The sequence below is a fragment of the Kryptolebias marmoratus genome, linkage group LG12 (genome assembly GCF_001649575.2).
Source record: "Kryptolebias marmoratus isolate JLee-2015 linkage group LG12, ASM164957v2, whole genome shotgun sequence".
Classification (NCBI taxonomy): domain Eukaryota; kingdom Metazoa; phylum Chordata; class Actinopteri; order Cyprinodontiformes; family Rivulidae; genus Kryptolebias; species Kryptolebias marmoratus.
The window spans coordinates 20,085,263-20,110,986 of NC_051441.1; the positions used below are offsets into that span (position 1 = coordinate 20,085,263).

The 25,724-nt window shown below is 42.1% G+C and overlaps 1 protein-coding gene across 4 annotated transcripts in view; it reads right to left on the reverse strand.

Moving 5' to 3' along the window:
- Positions 1 to 1,241: 1,241 nt before the first annotated feature.
- The window catches only part of LOC108247084 (serine/threonine-protein kinase BRSK2), a 39,106-nt gene continuing 14,623 nt past the window's right edge, over positions 1,242 to 25,724 (reverse strand). For 3 of the 4 annotated variants that reach the window (XM_037978785.1, XM_025010276.2, XM_037978786.1), the window contains 12 exons: positions 20,671 to 20,702; positions 18,631 to 18,795; positions 15,391 to 15,488; positions 15,083 to 15,233; positions 14,777 to 14,837; positions 11,716 to 12,337; positions 10,960 to 11,008; positions 10,296 to 10,419; positions 10,089 to 10,190; positions 8,057 to 8,165; positions 6,301 to 6,390; positions 1,242 to 6,203 (listed from right to left, as the gene is read on the reverse strand). In XM_037978785.1, coding sequence (XP_037834713.1) covers positions 5,980 to 6,203; positions 6,301 to 6,390; positions 8,057 to 8,165; positions 10,089 to 10,190; positions 10,296 to 10,419; positions 10,960 to 11,008; positions 11,716 to 12,337; positions 14,777 to 14,837; positions 15,083 to 15,233; positions 15,391 to 15,488; positions 18,631 to 18,795; positions 20,671 to 20,702 — 1,827 coding nt within the window. In that variant the 3' untranslated portion in view covers positions 1,242 to 5,979. The remainder of the gene's footprint in view (positions 6,204 to 6,300; positions 6,391 to 8,056; positions 8,166 to 10,088; positions 10,191 to 10,295; positions 10,420 to 10,959; positions 11,009 to 11,715; positions 12,338 to 14,776; positions 14,838 to 15,082; positions 15,234 to 15,390; positions 15,489 to 18,630; positions 18,796 to 20,670; positions 20,703 to 25,724) is intronic. The other variant, XM_025010277.2, reaches the window with a different exon arrangement.

Here is a 25,724-nt window from a genome sequence, read left to right on the forward strand (position 1 = left end):
CCCACCCCACCCCCCGACACACCTCCGACCTCAAGTGACGTCATTCATTATTTTATTTTTTTTTAGGGTGTGTGCGTGTGTGTGTGTTAAGAGAGAGAAAACGTCTTTTTCTACGGTGTAAAGTGAGGCGTGGGTTGTTTGGAAGGTGATGCGGGGTGGACGGGAACATGGGCAGTAAAGGGCTATAGCTGTACCGTTATAACCGCAGAGGAGGAAAGAGCAGCAATGATGAGAAGAAGAGCCGTACGGTGACTACAGTTTCAGTAAAACATGGTGAGCGCTACATAGATATGGATGGCATACAATGGCAGGCACACGGCGTATACCAACGTACACGGCGTCTGCATCAAAGAATACAGCGTAGAAAATGTATACGAGAGGGGGGTGAATATATAAGGGGGAGAGATATGTGCCTCATGGAATTACAAAGAGGTGAAATAGGGAGATGTACAAGATGTAGGGTAAATATGCTCTTTCTGTTCTCGCTTGTCTCGTTCCTAGCCTTTTTAATGAGGTGTTTCTTTCTAAAAGCGGAGCCATTCGGAGCTCGCGTTTCAAAAAGGATCAATCCACCTCTTGCGCGTATGTCCTGTTTGGCATTGACAGGACATACACACTTGTTTGTGTGTGTGCATGAGAGACCTCTGGTCTTTGGATGTGAGCATCATCTGAGTTGGTTCCTTTGCGCTGAGAGAGCCTGGATGGGGGGGGGAGCCTCCGTTCACAATTACAGACTGAAAAAACACACGTTCACGGTAAAATCCCGGGTTAAAGTGAAGCACGCGCTGACAGACTACTTTCGCTGAGAATTTCGTAGTTGCTCTTCCAATAGGACATGAAAGCTTCACTTTGCACTGAGTGAGGGTGTTCCAAAAAGATTGAAATTTGAAGCCAAGCTCTGTCAAAACGAGCTCTGTTCGGGCCGGTCAAACGAGGTATTTTCATTTAGTGAACGGAGACATGACGTACAGGAGTGTGCCCAAAATAAACTACATTTTTCTAATCAAGCCCAAAACATTGCAACTAGCGATCAAAGAAAAACTTAAAGAAACTTAAAGAAAAACAAGCCCAAAGTCGTTTACAGTAAGTGGAACTGGCAATGGTGGATACTACCACGTATGCCCACTATCCCCTGCCCTGCCGCGACTTGATTGGACCCCTTTGGGATGCAGCTACACGCTAGAAGATCTACCCACGCTAGCATGATGCTACCGCCACCTCACACGTCCATTTAAGGTATCTCTACGACCCGAACCCGATCATAGCTTAGGCCAGAATGACCAGTTCTGCTTCTGCCACCATCATGATAAACCCCAACAACGTTGGTCTACAGAGGTTTGGCGCATAGCTTCCACGAGCTCTAGCAGACGTAATGGGGCCCACTGCAATTTTATCACTGTGAATGTGATTTTTTTAGGCAGGTCATCGTCCAGTGTGTGGAGGGACTTAGGCTGTGAGACGAGATTGCTGAAAGTCCGCTAAGACTGTGAAGCCAGCAGAGTAGATGAGTAAACCAAAACAAAGAGTACACAAGGAATGGAAATGCCCTTTCTGGTAGCTTTTAGTACAGTTCTTCTCAGCTGAGCGTTAAGCTAATGGTTTAATGGCAACATTGGAACGCAGAGTGCCAACACGCTAACATTTTAAGGATATAATGTTTGCTAAGTTCTCTGGTCAGGTATGACAACATGCTGACACATTTACTGAGCAGCAAACACAAAGCAACAGGTAACGGTGTGAGAAAATGAATTCTGTGGCAATCCAAATGGAACATTTTCACCTGCTGGGGGGACCAAATCAAAGAAGTCTACGGGCGTCATGCAGAGTTGTCGAAATATTTCTGAGTGTACTCGCTGAGAGCTGGAATGACTCGTTAATAACCTAGAATATATTGTACAGGGACACACTCCAGACTGGGTTGAAAAAAAGACTTGACAGGCCTGGTGTGTGTGTGTGTGTGTGCTTTGTGCATGTGGGCGAACACACACAGGCAACTTTCCAGCAATATCCTGATTTCTTTCTGTCACAAATGTCAAATTAAAATAAAATTAACGCCTGAAAAAGTGACTGACCTTGAACTGGTAAATATCTGCTCGTTATAGAAAAGTGTTCAAACACAAACAAAAAAACAAAAACAAAATACAAAATAAATAATATAAAATGGTTGTGTATGCTTTTGGTTTTGCATTATGAAAAGTAAATATTTACTGAGGCAAACATGATCAATGAACAAAATTCAATTTGAAGCGAGGGCTAAAACATATGGTAAAGCTATAAGTTTTTTTTTCTAAATGGTAAAAATAAATAAATAAATAAATAACATCTACACTACTCCGGATTTTAAAAAATAAAATTTTTTTCTTCTACTTCTTTTTTTTTAAAAATCTCTTTCCAAATTAGTCTACTAAAAAAAAATTTAAAATACCCATGAAGTGTCACCAGGTGGCGACAATGTGCACATTCGCGACATCCCTGTTGACATAACTGTAACTTCAGAATTTTACTCTTAATTTTTAACAATCTCGGCACACATCCGCATTTCATTGGTGACAAATGAAAAATAAAATGAAGCAGGCAAAAAAAAGTATATATATGCATATATGGCTTCATTGTTGTTTTCGGTTTTATGGCATCAGGTAATAGAGGGTATGTGATAAATCGGTGGATTTTTCAGTGTTTAGCGAAAACCTTACTCTTGAAGTCTACATGTATCCACCCAAAACAGTTTTTAGTATACTCCACTTTGTAAAGTGTTTTTAAAAATCCCAGTTTTTAGTTTGCGTGTGGACAAAAAGGTAAGAACGCGGCAGAAAATGAAACAAACAAACCAAGTAAATATCCAGAGTAGTTTAGACAGGGCCCGTGTGTCAGACCTTCCTGCTGTGACATTTCCTCGTCAGTTTTCCATTCAAGACAAATAAATATCTCCCTAACAAAGGAACTAACTTGAAAAAAGGTCAAACTTTCAACAAACGAGGAACAAAATATGTCAAAGGAAATACAAAAAGAGGTTTAGTCACATTCATATGGTTAGTTCCAACCACCCAAATAAACACATATACAGTATAAATACAGGTTGGACCAGCATACAGAAATGAGGAGCAGACAATTAAAAAATACCATAAGAACAACTCATTTTATAGTTTGGCTTCATTTTTCCTTCCTAGGCTGTGTAAGTGCAGAGTCTCTTTTAAGACGGACACACCTGAGTCCTTTCGTTCCTTCACTGGAGCTTTTGTATTCATGATAAAAAGTACATAATTTCTTCACCTTCCATTACCTCGCCTGGTCTTCTTTCAATTTTCCTTTTCAAAAGTTGAAAGCATTTCGACCATTGTAGAAAAACTTTGCTCTGACTTTAATGTTAAAGGAAAATAAAGCATAGCAGAGTGGGTAAAAAAAAAAAAAAAAAACTTAAGCAACTAGTTGTTTGATTGATAAATATGTCTACATCTTAGTTCCACATTTCTATGATCCACCATTTTGTTTCTCATTTCAGTCGAAGGAAGGATTTTTTTTTTTCCATTCACATGCCCATATAAACACAGAAAGAGCTATTGGTCGTTGCAGTCCTTCCTTTTTGTTACACTGATGTGATTACTCTCTAACTTAACTATAATGCTGTAAAGATACCATTTAAAAGGGTTTTAGGTGAGGCTAATATGAGGCTCTAGCTACCTCAGCTAATCTATTAGTATTAGGTAGCCAGTTAGAGTGAGCTAAAAAGCTCAAATAAACTAGCAAATGTTTTGAAACAGTTGTGTCGAGGTTTGTGTAATGTGAGGGTTTAGCTATCCCAGCTAACCTGTTAGCATGAGTTAGCCAATTACGGTTAGCTAGCAAACTTAAAGTGACTAGCGATATATATTTTTTTAAGTTGTGTCGAGGTTTGTGGCTTGCAAAGTCTCAAAAGCTTCCCTCAGAGTGGCGCTTTTGTTGACATTTCAAGTTAAAGACACAGAAAACGCAAGATATTTTGCACTTGTTTAGAAAATGTCAACAGAATGAGTACGACATGTAGCTCAGGATGACGACCCCCGCTATGCTCGGAGTATTTTTACGCAGCCTATTAGAACTTGGCTGGATCAAGGCAAATTTGGAAAACTTTCATCAGTGTGAAAACAATCGTGGCGCTGATACACTCTTAGTGCTCACTAAATAGGCTTCTCCTGCTCTCCTGTATCCTCACCATGTGCCCACCCAGGCACAACTCTCTTGGTTCTCATCAGGATGTAGCTACACACACTACACACTAGAAGATCATGGTGTGCTAGCATGACTAGCGCCACGGCTATCACATCTAAGTTATTTTCCTGACCATGTCATAATTGCGGTCATAGCCAGTCCTTCAAATTCTTGAGGACCAATCCATGCTGTTGACTGACCCAAAAAAATCAAACACTCTTCCAGCACCCGTGCTATTAGAACTGCATTTGCATTGCTAACATAAAAGCTACTTAAATGTTGTCTGCTATGATGGGCTCTTACAGTATTTGAAGAGCTTCAGCACAAGGTAGACGGATCTGTTGAATGGGTCTTGTTGTGCCTAAGTGACGTGACCACGCCAACCATTGTTTGAGCGTTGCACAATCACAGCGTTCCTCTGGCAGCGCCAACTATGCACCCTTAGCACCATTCTAATTATCGAAACCACATATTGGACCTTATTATTAGGCGTGGAATAACCCTTTCCCCTCTTTCTGAGTGTCCATGTTGGAAGGTAAAGCTTCTACAGGTAGAGCAGAAGAAACTGCAGTGTCCAACAAGTCATTCTGTTCGATATATGACATATGAATATTGTAAAATACAGGCAATAAGAAACGTTAAAACAAAGTTCACTGTCAATTCTAAATCAAACAGCCTTTTGGCTTCTTGCTCTTCTCTTCCCTTCTGTTTTATGAAATAGTGCAACCCATCCTGTTTCGTCTCTTGTTCCTTCTCATTCAGCAGACATTTGGACTTCTGAGAGGTTCTCCGTGTGGTGTAACGTGTTTCCTAAAAAAGTGGCTAAATCCAAGCAGTTAGACACTTTTTTTCCCCCTCCTCCTCCATTAAAGGCAATGTGGTATCATAGCTTTATTATTGTAAATCTGACACAATTGCGGGGCTTCGTAGATTTGAGGAAAAGCGGTGTGTCTTACTTCGATCCACTTCGATGTGGAGCTACAGCACGTCCCCCCTTCCCGTGAATCCATTCTCCGTCGCTTCTTCAGCGCCCATCGTCGGATTGCTCCCAACTCTGGGATCGTGTTAGCTCACCGCTCACCACGAGGTTTGCTAGTTATCGACACGCACAATCAGCTTCAAACAATCGAGCCTCGCGTAGCTCTTTACCCTTATGTTGTTCCTTTGTTTGAGAAAAAACAAAACAAAACAAAAAAAAGAAAAATCGCTTGTCCTCACTTACAGAGTGCAGAGAAGAGAGGAAAGCCACGTGACTTGCCAGTTGATGCTCGGGAGACTCGATGATGCAGGTGATGATGCTAAATGACCAGGAAGTGATGAATGAGAATGCTCTGATGCGCCAGCGTAGACGGATTCAGCTCTTTCCAGCTAAGGCTGAAGCCAAAGTTGCTTGTGATTGCCTGGTGGAAACATTATGTGCTTTCTTGTTTGGTTGCGGTTGATTGCCGACTGGTATCCCAGGCTGTGAGCTTTTCGTGTCCCTCTATGGAAAAGTGGAGTCTGTTGGACGCCATTCACCCAACATGTCTGACTCAAAATCAGCATTGTTCATCTCCACGAGAATCCACTTCTACTGAAGGCAGCCAACTCTGGGGAGTTCTCGGTCCCATCCCTTGATCGTCGTCAAGGAAGGTCTTCCTCCCCCTCCCCGTCTTCCCATTGCTTGGAACTAAAGGTAGGAAGCGTGGAAGGAAAGAGGGAAGGAAACTGGAAAGGAGAGTGCGCGGGAAGGACTGTGGAGGAGGAGAGAGAAGCTTGGCAGACGATCCTCACTTCTCTGTCTTGACATTCTTCTCACGAATGAGACTGCGTCCCGTTGGGCGATGAAAGGAGTCTGGACTTGTCTTTCCCCGACTCTCGTCGTTGCAAAACGGTCCCGCCACCACTGCCGCTGCCGCTCGTGCTCACCCCGTCCACTACGTGCTCCCTCTCCCCTCGGTCCGACCCACTTTCGGAGTGCCGAGAGTTCTGACGTGAGGGGCCACTAGGCTGACGGGAAAGCTGACCGTTCTTCTCGTCTGAGGGGGCCAAAAAAGGGGGTGAAAAGTTGGTCAGAGCAGCAATGAAAACGCTTTTTTCCGCCAAGATTTGCGTGGCCATGTTGGAGGCACTCACCTGCCAGGGCTTGCACCGAAGGCTGATCGTGGGTGCTGAGCAGTTGAGCTTGGATGGTTTCTACAACTCTTTTGAATCTGCGACTAGGACCTGAGGGGAGAGCAGGTCAACAGTCCTTCTTCAGCATTTCCAGCATTTCTTATGTGTTATTGTATGTTATTGAATCAGCATTCGTGTGCCCCTGTTTATATTTTATTTCGTATTATTTTGCTATCAAACTACTTCCGCATACTTTGTGGTACACCAAAGCATTTGGCTTCATCGGCCATAGTGTGCCATGACTTTTAGTACTTGTAACCTTTGTGCTTTTTGAATTACAGCATTTAACTTTATTTACAAAAACGATCCCCCTACAACTTCTTCTTATTATTTTTCTTTGGGCTGATCCCCTTTCAAGGGTGGCCACGGCGAGTCATCCTCCTCCGTCTAAGGTCTTCTGCGTCCTCTGTCCTCACTCTAACTACCTCCATGTCCTCTCTAACTGCATCCATGTGTCCTCTTTATCTTTTTCCTGGCAGCTGCATCTATAACATCCTTCTACCAATATACCCACTGTCCCCCGGGGCACATCCGGCCCCCAAGAGAACATTTAAATGTTATTAGATCTAGCCTTCCAGTTTGTGACAATTGCTTCTCATTTTGCTTAAAAAAAAAATCGAGCCTATTTAGTGAAGTCTCTGTGACATTGACTTTGAAGCCAAGAAAATTAGGCTTCAGTTTCTCAATAATCTTTGATTTTTGGCATGGAAAGAGCATCAAATGGGACCGATCAAACTCTTGTTGGTGAACTTGCAGCCGAGAAACAATATCAGATTTCTGACTTGAGTTAATGTGCATCATTACCTCAAGTGTCTGCTTCAGTATATATTCTTTTTTTTGTATTTCTTTCTTCTTTCAAAGTTAATGTCAGCAGCTGTATGATTGGATTTTGTTGATGCCTTTTTAGTTGTTGGAGAATGCTAAGGACATCTTCTTAAGTTGGATACATTTTTCTTAGTTCATTAAAGGATGTTTCTTTTAAATTCTGTACAATATGAAACTGGGAAAAGGTTTTTGATATTTCTATATGAATGATTTTACACATTACATCTAAAACCAGGGTTAATTTATGTATTTTTTTAAATAAATACTGATCGAGATCGGCCCTTTGCTAGGACCAAGTTTTTGCCCCCTTGTGTAACTGAGTTTGGCCCCAAACACATTAAAATCTCTTCATTCCTTCAAAAACATTGTTTTTTGAAATCTACTTTAGCATATTTGCAATATTTTTGTCTTTCTATGCTCGTACTGCTTGGCCTTGTACTTTCAAATATTTGAGAATCTTTTATAAGTGCAGGAGCTTACCACTGCCACTTGGGGGCAGTAAAAACAAGCTTTATATGTAAACAACAACCCAAAACATTGGGTTGCAAGATTTTTTTCCCCCACCCCCCAGCATTCCCTCTGCTTTGTTACCTTCCAACCTGGAATTTCACGTGATTTTATGTGCATTATTACTGAACTGTCACATTTGAGACGTTCAGCATGAGTACATTAGTGTGTACAGTGAGTACGTTTGTGGCCATTTTCTGGGTTTGTTCTCTGTTGGGAAGGTCTTAAATTTCTTTAAATCTTGTTTTGGTAAAGTTCTCAGATTATGCACACCTTTGAATACATATTAATTGAGGCTTTTACTTGTGTGAATCTCTGGTTTGCCACAACAACCTTGAGTAGATGAGCAGCTTTGCCTCCCTGCGTGTTTCTTTAAGCCTCCTACCTGTTAGTAAAGTGAAAGTGACGCTGTAGATGCCCATCTCTCTCCTTCCTTCTCTCTCTGCCCGTTCCCTTTCCCGTTCCCTCTCTCCTTCAGAAAAACCAATGTCCACCTGCAGGAGGGAAGCAAGACGTTTCACTCTCAGCCTTCAGTACGGAAGCCCATCACTGCCATGTCAACAAAAATATTAAACAAACGTATCATGTACTTAAGGAAGAGAATTAGGTCCACAGTGAAAAACTGTGTTATTACACTATATTAATATTATATATAATATATATTATTTAATCCTTGAGTGGTCTTTTGGGGTAAAATCAACCATGCATTTATTTTTGTTGGTGTTTTTAACTTTTGGCCAAATCACATGACTCTTCCAGACAAAACCTAAAAATCTTTCTAATTTTTTTTTTTAACTTTGTCAGATTTGTTTCAAATGCTACCCTTTATTGTTCATTTGAGGAAAACTCAACATAAATGCATTTTATGATCCTATAGTTGAAATATTGAAATAATGCATTTCTTTCAGTTACAGATTTCTTTCTCTCTTTTTTTTAAGCTTGATTCCTTCACTTGTATAACCAAAATCCAACAAAAACACAAAAACAAGCAACGAAAAAAAAAAAAAAAAGCTCTGTGGCTAACAGCAGGCGGACTCCCGCTGGTTGTCTGAGAACAGGCCCACCTGGTTGGATACCAGGACTGGAGTTTTTCCAGACTGGTCAAAATTTTCTCAAAAGTTAAAAAGAGTATTGTAAAAAGAGTCAAATAAATAACTTTGTGGCTGACAAAGGCCGGACTCGTGCAGGATTGACCGAAAAAAGTGTGTTGTCATCGGTTACTGGATCCGGCGAGTGGGGGCGGGGTATGGAGGGGCAGCCCTGGAATTATTTCAGACCGTTCAAAAACAACATTTGGGACATCCTAATAAGTGAGAAAAGCCACTTTCTCAAAAGTTGCCATAAAATAATTAAAATGTCGATTAAAAAACTGAGTTGTGGGGTTTCTTAAAGAGCTAAAGTCATTTAAATTTGACATTTATATTTCAGGCTGAGATCGAATTAAAAGACTTACAAGATTAAGGTGAAACTAACATGAATAAATAGTATTTTTCAGCACTTATGTAAGAACCTTTAAAGGCTTAATAAAGGTTTTTGCTTCATATTTAGTATTGTAACGTGGCAACATATTAAAACATACAAGTTTTTTGGTACAACATGATAATAAAAGTAAAACCATCCTGTTCTAGCATGAAAAAAAAAGATTAAACAATATATGTCTCACTTTATAACATGATACAGTTCTACTTTATTTTTACTGGAGTGCCAGCAGTCTGCTTCCATACTTTTGTTTATTTTGAGCATTTTGGTTGAGTCTTTTTAGTCGCACCTGTCATTCTGGACCAATTTGTCATCATTATAATGTTTACAAATGACACATTGAAAAAAATAATTATTATAAACAAATCACCAGACGAATCCAATGTACTGTAATATTTGGGGGATTATAGTTGAGGACTCTTGCAACGATTTATTGAGTCAGCAAGACATTTCTCTGGTTTAAACATCAAAATGACAAATGTATTGGAGCATAATCAGATTTAAACAGACAACATTTACCGGGCTTTCTATTTATAGTGTTTCAAAATGACTTGATGCCATGAACTGAAACTAACGGAATTATATGTGAATTTTGTTTAGTTTTATTTAAGGGATGGAAGCTGGTTCACATTTTAAGAAACACGTTCTAAGTTCAGTCAAGCGTAAAACTGATATATTGATTTTTGTTCAAAACAAAGCCTATAAATAAATATTTAAACAGTCAAAAAGTAAAGTGCCACTACTGGCTTAAAAAAGGCTCTTGACTGGGGTCAGATACTGATGTTAGGTGCTAAATATCTGTATTTAAAACTTTAATAAAACTACAGCTTATTAATCTGATGTTTACACTAGCTTCAGTGAGTTTCATGTGTGTGTTATAAAAACCTGGTAGAGGTAAAAAATAAAATAAAATAAATAAATAATAATAAGACGAATACTTGGAACTTGACGGGCTTCTGGAAGACAGAGGGGCCGCCCGAGGACTTGTACTCTGCCCGGAAGCTGTTCTGGGACACCACGCTGTGGCTGAGGGATGGGATCTGCGGGAAAGGGAGGGACGATCGAAGCCTGAAATCAGTGCCGCGCTAAACGCTGCAAAGTGGGCCGCGCGCACGAGGCCGGGCCGAGCGCCTGATTGCACTCACGGAGAGGAAGGCGTGGACGATGTCGGCCTTGATTGAGCTGAGCGGCTTGTCTCTGATCAGCACGAAGATCTGCTCCTCCTTCTCCAGGCTGATGAAGTTGCCGAACCACGACTTCTTGGCCAGCCTGCAAAAACGGTACAGAAAACATTGGATCCTGTCTTACGGGAGCGCTTCTCGGCTACCGCCCGAAATTCCAACATGCATCAAACTTCCTTCTACAAATCCTCAAAGTAACCTGGGACTTTTGGACCAACCTAACCTGACGAAAATGTCAGCGTTTTGATGTGTAAACCATAGATGAAGAGGAGTTAAAGAAATCCCTGATCAAAGAAGCTGCTGCCAGTGGCTCATAGGGGTTACCATGGTAACCGCACACCTGGGAAAGCACTCCTAATAAGACAGGCGTGCTATAAATCGTATCACACGAGTTTTCTGTAGAAATATGACAAGGTGAAAAGAGTTTTGAAGGCAAAAATCTGAGCTCAGACACAATGGAAGTAAATGAGTCTGGATGTGTGCACTCCCTTGGCTCTGGGGGGATTTAAGAGAAAACAGTAAGTCCTTTAGCTGTGAGAGACACACTGAGAGGAGCAAAAAAGACTAAATCAAGTGTTTCATCCCTCCCAGTTATTTTCCAAAGAAGTAGAGATATGTGTGTACGTACTCTGGACTGGACTCTGGAGTCAGGCTGGACATGTCCTCCGATGTTGGTACTAGAGAGGAAAGAAGAAAGAGAGGCGGAGTAATAAGGAAAGGCCGGCGACTCTTGACGACAGACTCTTAATTCAATTGCGCTAATTGCAGATTAGGACACGATCAGGCATCACTCGGCACAGCTGCTCGCTGTCCGGGGCGTAAACGCCGAACGGGACCGCTACGGACGTTCAAACTAAAGAGGGCTGCTGTGGCTGAGGCGTTCACCCTCAGTCTCAGCATCACCAACCGCAACTGAGTAACTTTTGGAGTCAGCCACATTCAAGATGGCCACCACAGCCAGCTGACCTCAGCAAACAAAAAACAGGAAATGCAGCCAATTATACATATATTGAGCTGAAATCTGGTCTGGCAGTAGCTGAGTGTCGTTCTCAACACATACGTCAGGTGCTCCATATTGAACAAGATTTTTTGCTAATAGCTTTAGCCTTAAGTGTTGGAGTCAACTGTCTGTTAGCAAAATATGTCATAAACCAATGGAGGGAGTTTGATGAAACTCAGAAAGTAATCATTGGATGTTCATCTACAATTGAAGTTTTGGAGTCAACCCAATTTAAAATGGCTGCCACAAGAAGGGATCTTTAACAAACACATAAACGTCTATAACTCATTCAATTTTACAAATATTGAGCTAATAATAAGTGTTGTCAAGGCCAACATTTATTGCCTTGTTTGTCTCTCTTTTTTTTGACAAAGCCTGACTCACCTTGTAGCTTGCGCCGATGAAAGCGTGGGGAGCCCAGCAGGTTGTTTTTGAACGAGTTGAGCCTCGTCCGCCAGTGGGTGGAGCTCGAGGCAGCCAAGCCACTGCTCCCGCCTGGGCTGGAGGGCGGGGTCAGTGACATGGAGGCCCCGCCGCCGCCGCCGTCCGCTCTGGACGAGGACGAGGAGGAGGAGGAGGAGGGAGGGGTGGTGGAGGACGGGTGCTGGATTTGGTGCACGGGCGTGCCAAGCGGGGTGGGCAGCGGCGAGCCCTGCGGCGTGACCTGCGACACAGGGGGAGGGGTGGCAGAGGAGTTAGAGGACGGGTGGACGTTCTTGGACCTGAACACGGACGGCGAGGGGAAGTTGAAGAAGCGCGGGATGGGAGACAGGACGGGGGACGGGGAGGGGGAAGGCGAGCGCGGCGTCTGGAGGGGGAGGGACTTCATGGAGTGGAGCGGTGGCCGGTCGGCGGGGCCCTTGGAGGGCAAAGTCTGGGTTTTGGGGTCGGGCGTCGGCCGTGCGGGCCGAGGGGTCGTGGCACTTCCTGGCTTGGAGTCTTTGGAGGAGGGCGTGGAGGTGGAGGTGGCAGTGACTTCTGATTGGCTGAAAGTGAAGACCGGACTCTGATGGGCAGACAGAGAAAGATGGAAGAAAGGAGGGAAAGGGACATGGACAGATGGGACAGGAAGCAATGGTCATGAAAAATGACTCATGGACACAGTTCATCAACAGGACTCGATCAGATGCACTCAATGAAGGATGGATTTGGTGTTGTCCATTCTCTTGTCTAATCGTGTGTGTGCCTCTCACTGCGTCCTGGCTCATGTTCATATTATCTACGCGGGCTTGTATGAAGCGGCGTGATGTGACTGAAATGAGAATGTGACAGTGCGATGGAAGAGCAGCAGGGACAAGCTGAACAACCGTCACAAGGGAAAACGCCACAGTACAGGAAATTAGTTTTTTTTTTTTATCAACAAAACTGATATTCATTTGCTGAAACTGCAGATGAGCCACATATACAAGTCCAGTACCTTGGGTAGCAAAAATATTCACACCCCCTCCCCCGTACCTTATTGTTTTTTTTCATTATGTTGCCAAAATAAAACTTAAATGAATTTTTAATTTGATTTTAAGTATTAGATTTTCACATAATATTGCAGATTAATGGAATAAAATGAGGAAAATGGTTTTAAATTATTTCCCCGTTTTTTCCTGATTAATGAAGGATAAAAAACAAACAAACATAAATACAACCTCAGGAACACAGAACCCGTCCCCTTCCTGAGTGGTATGATGGCATTTAGACTTGTGTATAATTGTTTGAACATATGAACCTTGAGACATCTAGAAATTGTGCCCAAGTACGAACCAGAGCTGTTGAGGTTGACAATTCCATTCCTGATATCTTGGCTGATTTCTTTACATTTTTCCCATGATGCCACACAAAGAAGCAGAGTGTTTGAGGTGCAAATTAAAAAGCATCCACTGGTCTGCCTCCAGTTAACTCAGACGATGTTGATGATGATGATGACCATCATCATCTGGGCTTTCCCAAATTGTTTAAAAGGCATAGTAAGCTTTGTGTATGGAAACGTGTACCTTTGAATAAAGTAATAAAATATTCTCATTATTCGGGCATTTAGCCTCACTTAATGTCAGACAGTGAAACAACAACAACAACAAAAAAAAGATTGTGTCTTTTTAATATTGTATTTAAACATCGGGTTTCAATTGTGTCCACCTGTTCTGATAGCCCCTATTAGGGACATCAGTTCAACACCTCTAAGCAGTAAGGTCTGCCAACAAGCAAGAGACAGCATGAAGACCAAGGAACTCTCCACACAGGTCAGAACCCAAGGTGTGGGCAAGAATAGATCAGGGATGGGGTTTTAAAAAACATCAAAACCCTGAACTTCCCAATCTGTTATTAGAAAATGGAAAGATTATGTCACCACAGAGGGACAGCCACCAAATCTCACAGACTGGGCAAGGGGGGCATTAATAAGAGAAGCAACCGAGAGGTCAGAGATAACCCTGATGGCGCTGGGCAGCTCTTCTGCAGAGGTCTGTTTATAGGACCACTATAAGCTGCACAGAGCTGGGGTTCAAAGAAGAGTGGCAGGAAAAAGACATTGCTTTAGGAATATTTTAAGGCAAATAAGGCATGTTGGAGACTTCCAAAAACATGTCGAAGAAAGCACTGGGGTCAGGTGAGACTAAAATTGATCTTTTTGGCACCATGTCTGGCACAAACCTATCACCTCTCATCATGCTGAAAACACCATCCCCTCAGTGAAGCATGGTGGTGGCAGAATCATGTGAGTAGTTTTTTTTTTTTTTCATCAGCAGGGACCGAGCAACTGGTCAGAGGTAAAGGAAAGATGGAGAGAGCAAAATAAAGAGAAACTCTCGAGGAAAAAACAGTTTAAGGTTTATGGGGTTTTAAGACTGGGATGGAGGTTCGATGACCCTAAACACTCAGCTGAAGAACACTCCAGTGGGTTAAGGAGAAACAGGTAAATGTCCTGCCCAAACCTCTATCCAACTGAGAATGTTTGGTTTGATTGAATAATCTCTCCAACTTGAAGGAGCTGGAGCAAATTTCAAGTCGTAAGGCAACAAAACAGAGAATAATGAGTGTGTTTGTATAGTGGGGAGTGGTGAGGGGTGAATACTTTTGTACCCCTTTGTATCGCTATATTAAACAATTCAAGCACTGTTTTCAAATAAAACAGATACCTATTGATATAGTTTATCATTGCATACTAATCCATCAGCATTTGAAACTGCAAAACAGACATTTTGTGCAATACATAGAAACGGATTGGTCTTTTTTTTTACAAAAGTCAACATTCAATTCAACAAAATATGCAAAATTATGACTGAACAAAGGTCAACAGCCACACTATCTCTGAACTTCTAGGCTGCTTAAGTCGTCCTGTGTAATATACAGAGCAGCACGTTTTAAATTAGGCCATTTCCGCTCGTTGGATATCAGGCAGATTTTCAACCCAGCTCAACGTGAAGGAAGCAAACAGAATGAAGTGAAGTGGTCTTACCCTGGGACTGCTGAGAGGACTGGAGGACAGACCTGTGGACGCTCCACTGACTGAGCGAGACCTTTGGGAGAGAGCAAAGGGTTAACAAGATGAAAAGGACGTAGAGTTGAATCGATAAAACCATTCCTGTTGTCTCTAATGTTAATCTGGTCCATCTGGTCCACGAATGACCTTTTATTTTGACAAGAAAATGATGATATTAACCCTCCCGAAGCCAGGAAAAGAGAACGAGAAAGACGGAGAGAGGTAGAGAGACCCTTGTAAGACCACAGAAGGGGTTAACTCAACCCTAAAACCAGTTTGTACCTTTGGCTATGTGCATTAGTGTTCAAAGCCCTGCGAGGTTGGGTGGGAGACCCTTGATCTGTGACACTGAGGGCCTCCAAGCTCTTCCTCTCTGGTCGGCAACGACCGTGCCGCGTCAACATAGGGGAATCCACACGCTTCCTGGGTGGGTCTTGGAAGACAAAGACAATAACAGCTAAAAGCATACCGAGAGGGAAATAAGTCTGTAAACTTTCTGTGGTGAATAAAATCGCAATGACAAGAACTATCAATTGCTGCCAGTATTTAGCTTCTTGTTCCCAAAAGATACAAAGAGCAACTTCTCTCACCAAGGTCGTTTCTGGGTGGTAGGTCCTCGTCTTCACAGCTGGGGTATCGCTCTTTCCTGTCCAACAGGAGGTAGTAGATCATTTTTTCCTGGTTATCTCTGCAGACACACGGGGAGTAAGAGAAAAGAAAAGAAAAGTCAGAGTAGCAGGTGACTCAACGAGGTATAGAGAGTAGGGGAAATTAAAAGATGGGGGGGGGGGTGTTTCATCCTGATGTCCTGAGGACTTTATTACCTCCAACAAGGCGGTTATGTTTGCATCTGTTTTTTTTGTCTGTCTGTGTACAAGATTACCCAAAAGATAAAAAAAGGATTTTCATGACATTTATCAGGAAACATCAAAACATGCTGCAAGGAAGAAGTGATTACATTTTGGTGCTGATCTGGTCAAGATCACAGATTACCTCATAGGTCAGGGGTGATCACTGTTGATTTCAAGGTGATGGGTTCAAAGGTGACCTTGTGCTTTAACTATGCAACCATGTAAGGGAGGAAAATTAAACTGCACAGTTGGACACTTCTTAGGTCAAGGGTGATCACCATTGATTTCAAGGTTCATGGGGTCAAAGATCAACATCACAGTTGACCTAGTGCTCTAACTCTGCAGCAGTGTCACGTAGGAATGTCAAACTGCACAGCTGGACACCTCTTATGTCAAAGGTGATGCCTGTTGATTTTAATGTTCATGGGGTCAAAGGTCAAGGTCACAGGTAACCCCTTTGTTAAACCTTCTCTCCGCTCCTACATGTGACCTTTTTGTTTCCTCCCCCAAGGAGGTTCTGTTTCTGGTTGTGTCTGTTGGTTTGTTTGTCTGTCTGTTAGCAAAGATCAGGTAAAAACTAAAGAACAGATTTGGAGGAAATCTTCAGGAAATGTTGGTGATATCAAAAAAACAATGGTTTAAGTTTAGGTGGTGATCCAGATTATGATCTGGATCGTGCTATTTTTCAATCACACTGTGGCCTTGGCGGAGGTTTGCGTTCTCTGAGTGCTTCTAGCTGTATATGTTGTTTGGTGGATAAACTGTAATTGACCCATCTGTGCACACTGTGTGGACGTTGTAGACAGTCTTTCTCAGCTGGCAGATGAGGGTGATGGTCCCTTATTTAAAGGGAAATGAGGGTTTGAAGCAACTATATGGGATCTGTTTTTCAGCCTCTCTAAAAAAGCCTATCCTATAGGGTGGTGGAGAGAAGAACCCAGTCAATAGTTGAATGTTCAAGAGAAGCAATGCAGATATTGTCCTGGTTGTGGTCCACAGATACCAGACACCTTTGGTCAACCAGCCCATGACAGGCATCATCTCACAACAACACCTGTTGTAGCTTTCTGTTGGAGTTTCTTTGGGAGCAGTTGCTAAGTGCCACTGGTCTTGAGTCTCTATAGAGGAGTGGTGACCGATCCTGGTCCTTGAGGACCACTATCCTGCATGTTTTTGTTGTTTCTCTGCTTCAACACACCTGATTTGAATGAATGGATGATTATCAGCCTTCTGCAGAACTTGGAGACCTACTGAAGGGGTAAGTAAACACCTAAATCAGGTGTATTGGAGCAGGGAAACAACAAAAACATGCAGGATAGTGACCCTCGAGGACTAGGATTGGACACCACTGCTGTAGGGGAATTAGAACTTGGATTGCAGGGATATCCAGAGTCAAATCCCCGAGACAAAAGGTCCAACAGGGAAAAACCATGTATCCCTGTCTTCAGCAACCTTCTCCAGTTCCATTGAGATTGATAAACATCCGACTCAGGTGCTCAGCAACTGTACTCCAACTTCCTTACCTATCTCTGATGCTGAGCCTGACATATCCTAAGCAGGAAATTCTTCTGGGATCCTTTTTGTTTTCCAGGCAAAATCCTAACGTTCTGACCATAGGTGAGCTTTTTAACATAGACCAGAGCTTTGACTCAGCTTGTTCTTCACCACCAAAGAGTAGAGCAGTCCTTTAGCTTGGGATGCATGCAAAATCTTTCCTGAAGGAGTGTGTTGAAGAGCTCATGGACAGAGTCTTCCGGAAGATGTTTCCAGTTCAACCTCACTACTCGTTTGGGTTTGTCATGACCTTGCAGAAAAGAATGTCTCTCTACTACGTCAGAAAGAGCAAATTTTTTAACTTCTCGCAGAGCATAAATCCGGCTTTATTTCTGCTAAAGGTTCTATAAGCCAGTGATTCCCAACCCTGGTCCTCGAGGAACACTATCCTGCATGCAGGATCAGGGTTGGGAATCACTGCTGTGAGCCATGGAAAAATGTAGAGGACTTATCTTTTCACACGCAGCTTTTCCATTTTGGCTTCATTTTCATTTAATAAATAATGACATGGTAGAATTTGTTGTGTGTTTCTGTACACTTGAGGTTGGATTTGAATATTTTAAAACTCCAGTAAAGGCCAGATTATGTATTTTACGCCCTGATATGTGAAAGGTTGAAAAACTGAAAGAGGGCGGACTTTATTGCTTCCATGATTTTATCAGGTCAAGCGAAGAATAAAAATATAGTAAAAATATAAAAATATAACATTTGTGTTGCTGTACAAAATATAAAAACAAGAAAATCTTTAAGTGTGTAGCCTTAACCCTTCAGGATGTGAATTTTAAAACTTAAAATGACCTACAGACACAAGTAAAAATGCTGTTTCATCTTGAGATAAATTCTTTACAGTAAAGACAGACAGTGTACTTAGAAACAGATCTACCCACATCTACACGTTTGTTTGTTTTTCTTTACTTATTTGTTATTTTCACTGCATGAAGATGACAGCTGTTGTTGGAAAATATATAGTGAAAATTCATTAAGGTTGAGAACAGAAGGAGAATTCAAAGCACAAGCAGGAAAAGAGAAACTATTTAGGCAGTTACTCTTGTTCGTGCTAAGTCGGGCAGTTAATGGTGTAGGTAATTGGATGGCCATGAAGAAACAAATGAGTCATTGAGAAGCAGACAGAGACAAAAAAAAAAAAACTACACACAAATGTGTAACCATTTCTTTCCCAGGATGCATGCAAGCTTTTAATTACAAACTGTAGCTTCGTAGCTGGCCTCTAGCGTGTGAACGTCAAGGTTTTACAGAGACGATAGACAGCGGACAGCATGCACAAAGATCAGGATTCTTTCATTTGGAATTAAACCTGATTTTTAATGCTTCATTAGCTGTGTTTGGACTCTTTGTTGCCATGTATTCTGTCATGTTTGCTTCTCAAGTCAAAGTGTAAGTGCTGGATGGATTGCTTGTACTCACTCCTCACTTGTGAGGTCCTGCGTGAGTTTAACCCGATCTCGGAAGCACCCTAAAGAGTACATGCTTTCCAGGACATCCGGGTCTAGGTCGGTTAAGGACAGGATCCTCTTCACACACACCCGGCGAGGAGGAGGCTGCTCTGGGCAAGGCTCATTACGACCGCCCCTGACAGGAAAAGGACAAAGGATTTAGCTTGTGTTGTGAAAAACATCTTGTGGTTTATAGGACGAACTGACAAGACTAAAAGGTCCAAGTTCATCGTGACATTAGACAATTCCCAACAAAGAAGGAAAAAAGACAAAAATAGAGCATGTTTTTGCTTTAGGAGTACATTTTTGTTGGTGTGAGGATAAAGAATACTTTAGGGTTGAGTTTTTGTTGCATTTAGCACTTTAATAATGTCAGTTAACCACTATAAGCACCGCCTAGCACTGTCTGTAGCTGTCATCTAAACATAGAATAGCACAAGAACTAAGGAAACTTGTGTTTGGTTGACTATTTCGTTGTTGTAACAATGCTTCTTGGCAATAAATCTTATATCATTTGAAAGCCTCTTCATTTCCCCTAAATGGTGCCACATTTAATGGGAAAATGCATCTGTGGGTTGAGCAGCAGAGATAGGCATGTTGGCTGTGCCCAAGAAAAACTTGCCAAATCTTCTCTGCCAAAGCCAAGCAGCTTACTGACTCTTGTTTTGAGCTTCTGGTACCCCAGGAGAGGACAATTAGGAGCCTAATTGGTTCTTGATTGTCAGCAAATAGTGGCAATCCCATATCTCCATAGTATGGGTCCGAACTCTATCTTCCAAGATGACAACAGTTACCCCACAGAGAGTTTAGTCTCAGAGTTTATCAGAGACTACCTACAGAATTTGGGAGTGAAGAGGATAAAATGGCCTGCCTAAAGTCCGGACCTCATCCCTACTGAACATCTGTGGGATCAGCTTAGGTGTGCTGTTTGTTCCAGAGTGACCAACATCACCACAGTGGCTGACTTGTGACAAATGCTAGTTGAAGAATGGGACGCCATCCCACAGCAGTGTGTGACCAAGCTGGTGAGCAGCACAAGGAGGAGGAGCCAAGCTGTTGTGGCTGTGTATGGTTCTTCCACATGCTACTGAGGCCCCCGTTTGTTAAATGAATACATTTTCCAATTGCCAATATGTCTTGTTTTTTCAGACTTCAGACATCCAGTCTAATAAACAAAAGTTAACAAGAGTCAAGAATATGCTGATTGGCTTTGGCAAAAGAACTTTGACGAGTTTTTCATGGGTGCAACCCACAAATGCATTTTTCTTTTAAATGTGGCACCATTCAAGTGGAAATAAACAGGAGTTCCATAGATGTACAATTTATTGCCGAGACGAATTGTTAAAATAAAGAAATTTTTAACCAAACACAAAATTCTTTATGTTTGTTCAGTATAAATGTAAGACCTGAATGTCAAAAACCCAAGTCATTTTAGCAGTGATGATGATTATGTCAAAAGAATTTTAACCAAATCCTAATGTTTAGCTTCTTACTAAAAATACAATTAGTATAACACATCAAAAAGGACATGCTTAACTAACACAAAAAAAGACAAATCACTGATTAAAAAGCTCAGTTTGGATTTAGAAGATTCATATCTTTAGACTGAGAGCTCCTTTTTTGTGTCTCAGTTCTGTCACTATTATGTCACGAGGCTGAAAGAGAAGTCCCTAAAATAGATCACAGGATTGACTCACTTACCTCAGGTTATTCTACCTCATGACACTTTGTTTCTTTGATATATGTTACTATAGTACATGCGCAGCATCTAAATAAGTTTTAACATATGGTACGCGATGGTAGAGACAAACTCAAACTAGGCTTTGCTTTGATCTGTTTTGAATTAGAGGAAGCTACGACAACTAATTCAGCTTTCTGTGCTCATTGTTTTTCTGGGATTAATAAACTGTCAAAAAAGTGAGTTATGGGATAAGTGCACTAGGTGGAAAAGAAAAAAATGCAAAGACAATCAGAAGGTCAAACACATTGAGAACATTTTTTGTGTACTTACAGGTACCAGGAGTGTTTCTGTATTGCTTCTAGCTGTAGTAAAAAAAAAAAAACAGAAGACACTATTAGAGCACTCATCAAAATATAATTTCCTGACGTCAACCTTCTTTGATGCTGAATCCAGTCGCCTGAGTCAAAAACAGAGTCAAAAATTTGTGCGACAGATTTTCGCACAAAATAGTTACAGATTTGTCACGGAGGCGTCTCAAACTCGTCTAAATTTTGTTGCAGGAATCTCCAACCCATCTCAAGAGCGCTAGAGCCGTATTTTGACACCTCTAACAGCTTGCCTTCGACAGAAAACATCTGAGGCTAATGTCCAGGTCCAAAGACAATACAGATGATCCGTAATAAATATAGAAAAGTTGGTCCAGATCTGCCTATCTTCATTTCAAAACAGTACTCCTGTAGGTTAAATCAGACACTTCGAGACAGCTGCTGAGGTAGATACCATGAAAGTTAGAGGTGTACGACCTGGAATACTGTGCAGATGACAACAGGCCGTGATTTAAAGAAAAAACACTAGCTGCTTAAAACTTGGCCATGTGGTTCGATGGTGACTTAGGCTGTATTCACACCTGACAGTCCGGTAGACTCGGTTTGATTGGGGACCAAAGTTGCAGCATTTGTTCCATTTTCAGCTGCTGTGGTTCTCATTTACACTGCACTGAGTCAATCGAGCCAAACCCTTTAAGCAACCTGCCCCCCCCCGACTGTGGTGGCGCTGCACCAAGAACTACTGAAGGAAACGACACAAAAACCTCTGAAGGAGACACTGAGCGCAACTTCCTTCTTCTGGGAAAGGAACCAAAAATGAAGCGGCGTCAAATTTTAGCGGTTTTATGATTTCTGTTTTGTCTGTGGTACACGTGCCAAACAAACCACAAGCCATTTCTCCTGCTAGTGGTAGAAACACGCATTTGTTTTGGTTGTATTTACCCAGAAGGCCTTGTGCTATAGTCCGCTTCCTGCTTTTGGAGCGGTCACCGTTCGAATATGAATTCGAACCGCGCCAGAGTACACTTCACCTGAACTGAGACCGAGGTTTCGAGGCAGACCAGAGTTCACTTTTTTGGTTGGCATCAGAGTTAGATTGCGCGTTCACACCTCCCCAAACAAATCAGACTTTCTAGGCAAATGAACTACAGTCACAGTCCAGTGAGCTCCTACCTTAAAGATCCAAAGTTATTATACAATTTGTGCATATGCACACTGTTGTTTGGTTGATCGATGTGTTACTTATCAGCTAATTTGTCCAAAGTCAAACACTAGGTTTTTTTATTTTTCTTATTTAAGATCTGTACTATTGCTTTAATGCCTGAAACAAACTAATTACAGTGTAGCTCAGCTACAAAATGGCAACTTCCCCATACTCCCCTAAACACTGACATACAGTATTTGCTTTGTAGATGTTTCAGTCATATTATCAGGAGCTATTTTAAAAAGCTAGTCATGCTCTTGGCCTTGCTAGCTTGCCTCACAAAGCTGCTCACTGGAAGCTCTTGTTGGCATTAGCTCCAGGAAACTTTTCCTGCAGCTGTCCTACATCCCACTCATACATTATACACCCTGTATTAGAGCTGCACACACAGCTGAAACCATTGCATCAGTGCTGCACACTATCTCTGGGGGTTGGGGGTAATGGAGCAGCTGCTGCTCTGCGATACACATAAAAAGTGGGCCTGCTGTTCCCTCTATAATTCAGAAAGAACAGCAGGCCGGCACGAAGGCTCTTTCTGATGCAGTAACTGATTTTTAAGTGGGTTTATCTCCTAATGCTATTCACTGATAGTGGGTTTCCTTTTGCTTCCTGTAGAGGCACGCAGCAAACAGGGACAGAGACAGAGAGAGAGAGACAGTCTGACCTGGTTTCAGGCTCCATTAATCAACAGCTCATCAGACGAACTCACAGCTTTGATTAAATCTGTGCTGCTGTTGCTGAATCACTAACAGGGTTTTCTCCCCCCCCCGTCATTATTTTATAGGGTTCTCCAAAACATATTATCACAGTCGTCTGTCCTACTAATGAATTATCGTCCCGACTTATTACTTTTACCTTGCTTCATTTTAAAACCTGCATGCCCTTTAAAAAAATTTGCATGCAATTGAAAACCTGCTTTCGGATCCCTCCCTGCGACCAAAGCGCCCTCAGTACCAAACATTCATTTCTGTCGCAATGTTCCTTCTCCTATTTCTTTGGAAAAGCGAAATATATATCAAGAATACGCAGCTTGACTGTGAATATGGCGTGACTTTCTGTAGCAGGACATCATCTGAGATCGACAGCAATGGGATTTTTGGCAACGAGAGCTGGAAAACTAAGTCTTCTTTGGAGCTGCATCGCTCCGACATATTATCTGAGTTCTTTCACGCTGTTTATACAATTGCAGTACAGTTTTTGACAAAGTGTTCAACAGAGCATGCGCTGTAAACCTCTGAGCTGTCGAGTTTCCAAAATGCCTGCAAACAAACTCTTCCTATTCCCACAGGCTTAACACTTCCTGTTCCGTTTACACATCAAACTGTGGGCATTTTTGGTTTCTTTCGCCCAGCGTGTCCCTCACTGCTGTGGGACTTGTGTTTTTTTTTTCCTCAAATCCCCCTAGAGTGCATACAGCATACACCCAAACTTCCATTGACTTCCATAGTGTTGGAGCTCAAACTGGAAACGAAGGGTCTTTTGAACTTGTCACATCTCCTACATAAAATGCTACGGGCACAGAAAATGAAACATGTTTGACCACCGGAGGCTTCTGCCACGTACAGGCGAGGAACTCTTTCAGTACAGCTTGTAGTTTTTGCACAGCGACTGTTTGTCTGAGGCTTACTTTCTAGTCTGTTTTCCTGCCTGCCTGTTTTAAGAAATTTCTCTGAAAAGTGTTCGAGCTGCCTTCTGAACAGAGCTGCCCTTCGGATGACATGAAAAAGCGCGTCTTCATTCGTGGCCAACCACAAAGCTTTCAGCCATTCGTTTTATGTATTCATTCAAAACTGATCTGTTCGTTCGTCTCATCACAACCCGTAATTTCTATGATGATCTCCTTATAAAGCTGCAAATACTTGTTTGTAAAATACGCTAAATAAGAGCAGTGCTGCCACGAGTGACCGCCCCTACCCTTCAGCGGTACCGCAGGTCCATTTCTCTGTTCTATCTGTGGTCCGTCTGTTCTCCTTCCTCCCTCAAGTAGGTCCTGTGTCAGGTTTCATTTATGTTCCTTTTAAAGCCAAGCCTGGGGCTGAGTCTTTTCTTTTCTCTCCTGCTACCTTTTTTAAATGTCTGCTTTATGGTTTGTTGAAAACGATAAGCTCTTATCTCCTGGGGTGAAGTTGCTGCCTAACCTTACTGCTTCTATTCTAAATAACTGGGGTACAAGCTGACATTTGTTATTTTTTATGTTTTGGAGAGCCAGTCTTTTTTTTGGGGGGCGGTAGAAATTCGTCAAAACATATGAAGAAAGTTGCAAAGTCTTTGTAGCTGGTTCGTTAATCCCACAAACACAGGCTCAAAATGTTATGTTATCCTTAATGTTTAAAGCCGACTTAGTTTAAAATGAGAACACTGTTGATTTTTAAATTTTTTTTTATTTCTGGTTTTAAGTTGGCACAACAAGAAAAAAAGAAGTGAGCTTAGCCTTAGCCTAACTGGCAGCTTAGCTTCACATATTTTGTTTGTATTTTAAATTATATGTTTCTCTTTTGGCGTTTTAAAGAAAAAAAAACGGTCTCGGGGAGTAAGAAATTCCACAAAACGTTTGATAAACGAGACTGAAGAGCAGGGCAAAGCTGCTAACGCTCACACAGATGCTAGGCAAGTTAACTAGTTAGCCTGACGTGCTAATTACTGTGGCTGTTTTTAACGGTTTTCTTTTTATTGTGCTTTCATTGGGCAATCTATGAGATTTTAGGTCAGGCGTGGGTGTAGTGTAGTCATAAATATGCACATATTGGCTACAGTAAATAGACAGAAAGTAGCGTTTATAAATAAATCATGTGTAATCTTCCAGTCTTGCTATGTCACTACACTGAGCAACAGACACAGTTTAAACACTGAGTCTGCACATAGACATCATTTAAACCCGAACATCCGTAGCAAAACATAGGTCGTATCAACACTTTTTTGGATTGAAATCACTATAATACCAAACGTATTCACTCACCCACCCAAATCATTGAATTCAGGCGTTCCAATCCCTTCCGTGGCCACAGGTGTATAAAATCAAACACCCAGGCATGCAGACTGCTTCTACAAACATTAGTGAAAGAATGGGTCGCTCTCAGGAGATCAGTGAATTCTAGCGTGGTACTGTGATAGGATGCTATCTGTGCAATAAGTCCAGTTGTAAAATTTCCTCACAACTAAATATTCCACAGTCAGCTGTTAGTGGGATTATAACAAAGTGTAAATGATTTGGAACAACAGCAACTCGACCATGAAGTGGTCGGCCATGTAAAACCACAGAGAGGCTCAGTGGGTTCTGAGGCTCGTAGAGCACAGAGGTCACCAACGTTCTGCAGAGTCAACAGCTACAGACCTCTAGACTTCATGTGGCCTTCAGATTCACTGAAAAACAGCTTAGAGAGCTTCATAGAATGGATTTCCATGGCCGAGCAGCTCCATCCAAGCCTTACATCACCAAGACCAAAGCATCAGATGCAGTGGAGTAAAGGACGCCGCCACTGGACTCTAGAGCAGTGGAGACGTGTCCTCTGGAGGGGCGAATCATGCTTCTCTGTCTGACAATGGGGATGGCCCCTTCCTGTTACAACATGGCTGAACAGCGGTGCACACAGCAAGGTCCATAAAGACACAAGACAGTTTGGTGTGGAAGAACCTGGCAGGCCTGCACAGAGTCCTGACCTTAACCTGACAGAACACCTTTAGGATGAATTAGAGCAGAGACTGAGAGACAGGCCTTCTGTCCAACATCAGGGTCTGACCTCACAGATGAGCTTCTGGAAGGATGGTCAAAAGTTCCCATAAACCCTCCTAAACCTGTGGAAAGTCTTCCCAGGGGAGTTGAAGCTGTTAGAGCTGCAAAGATTGGGTCAACATCA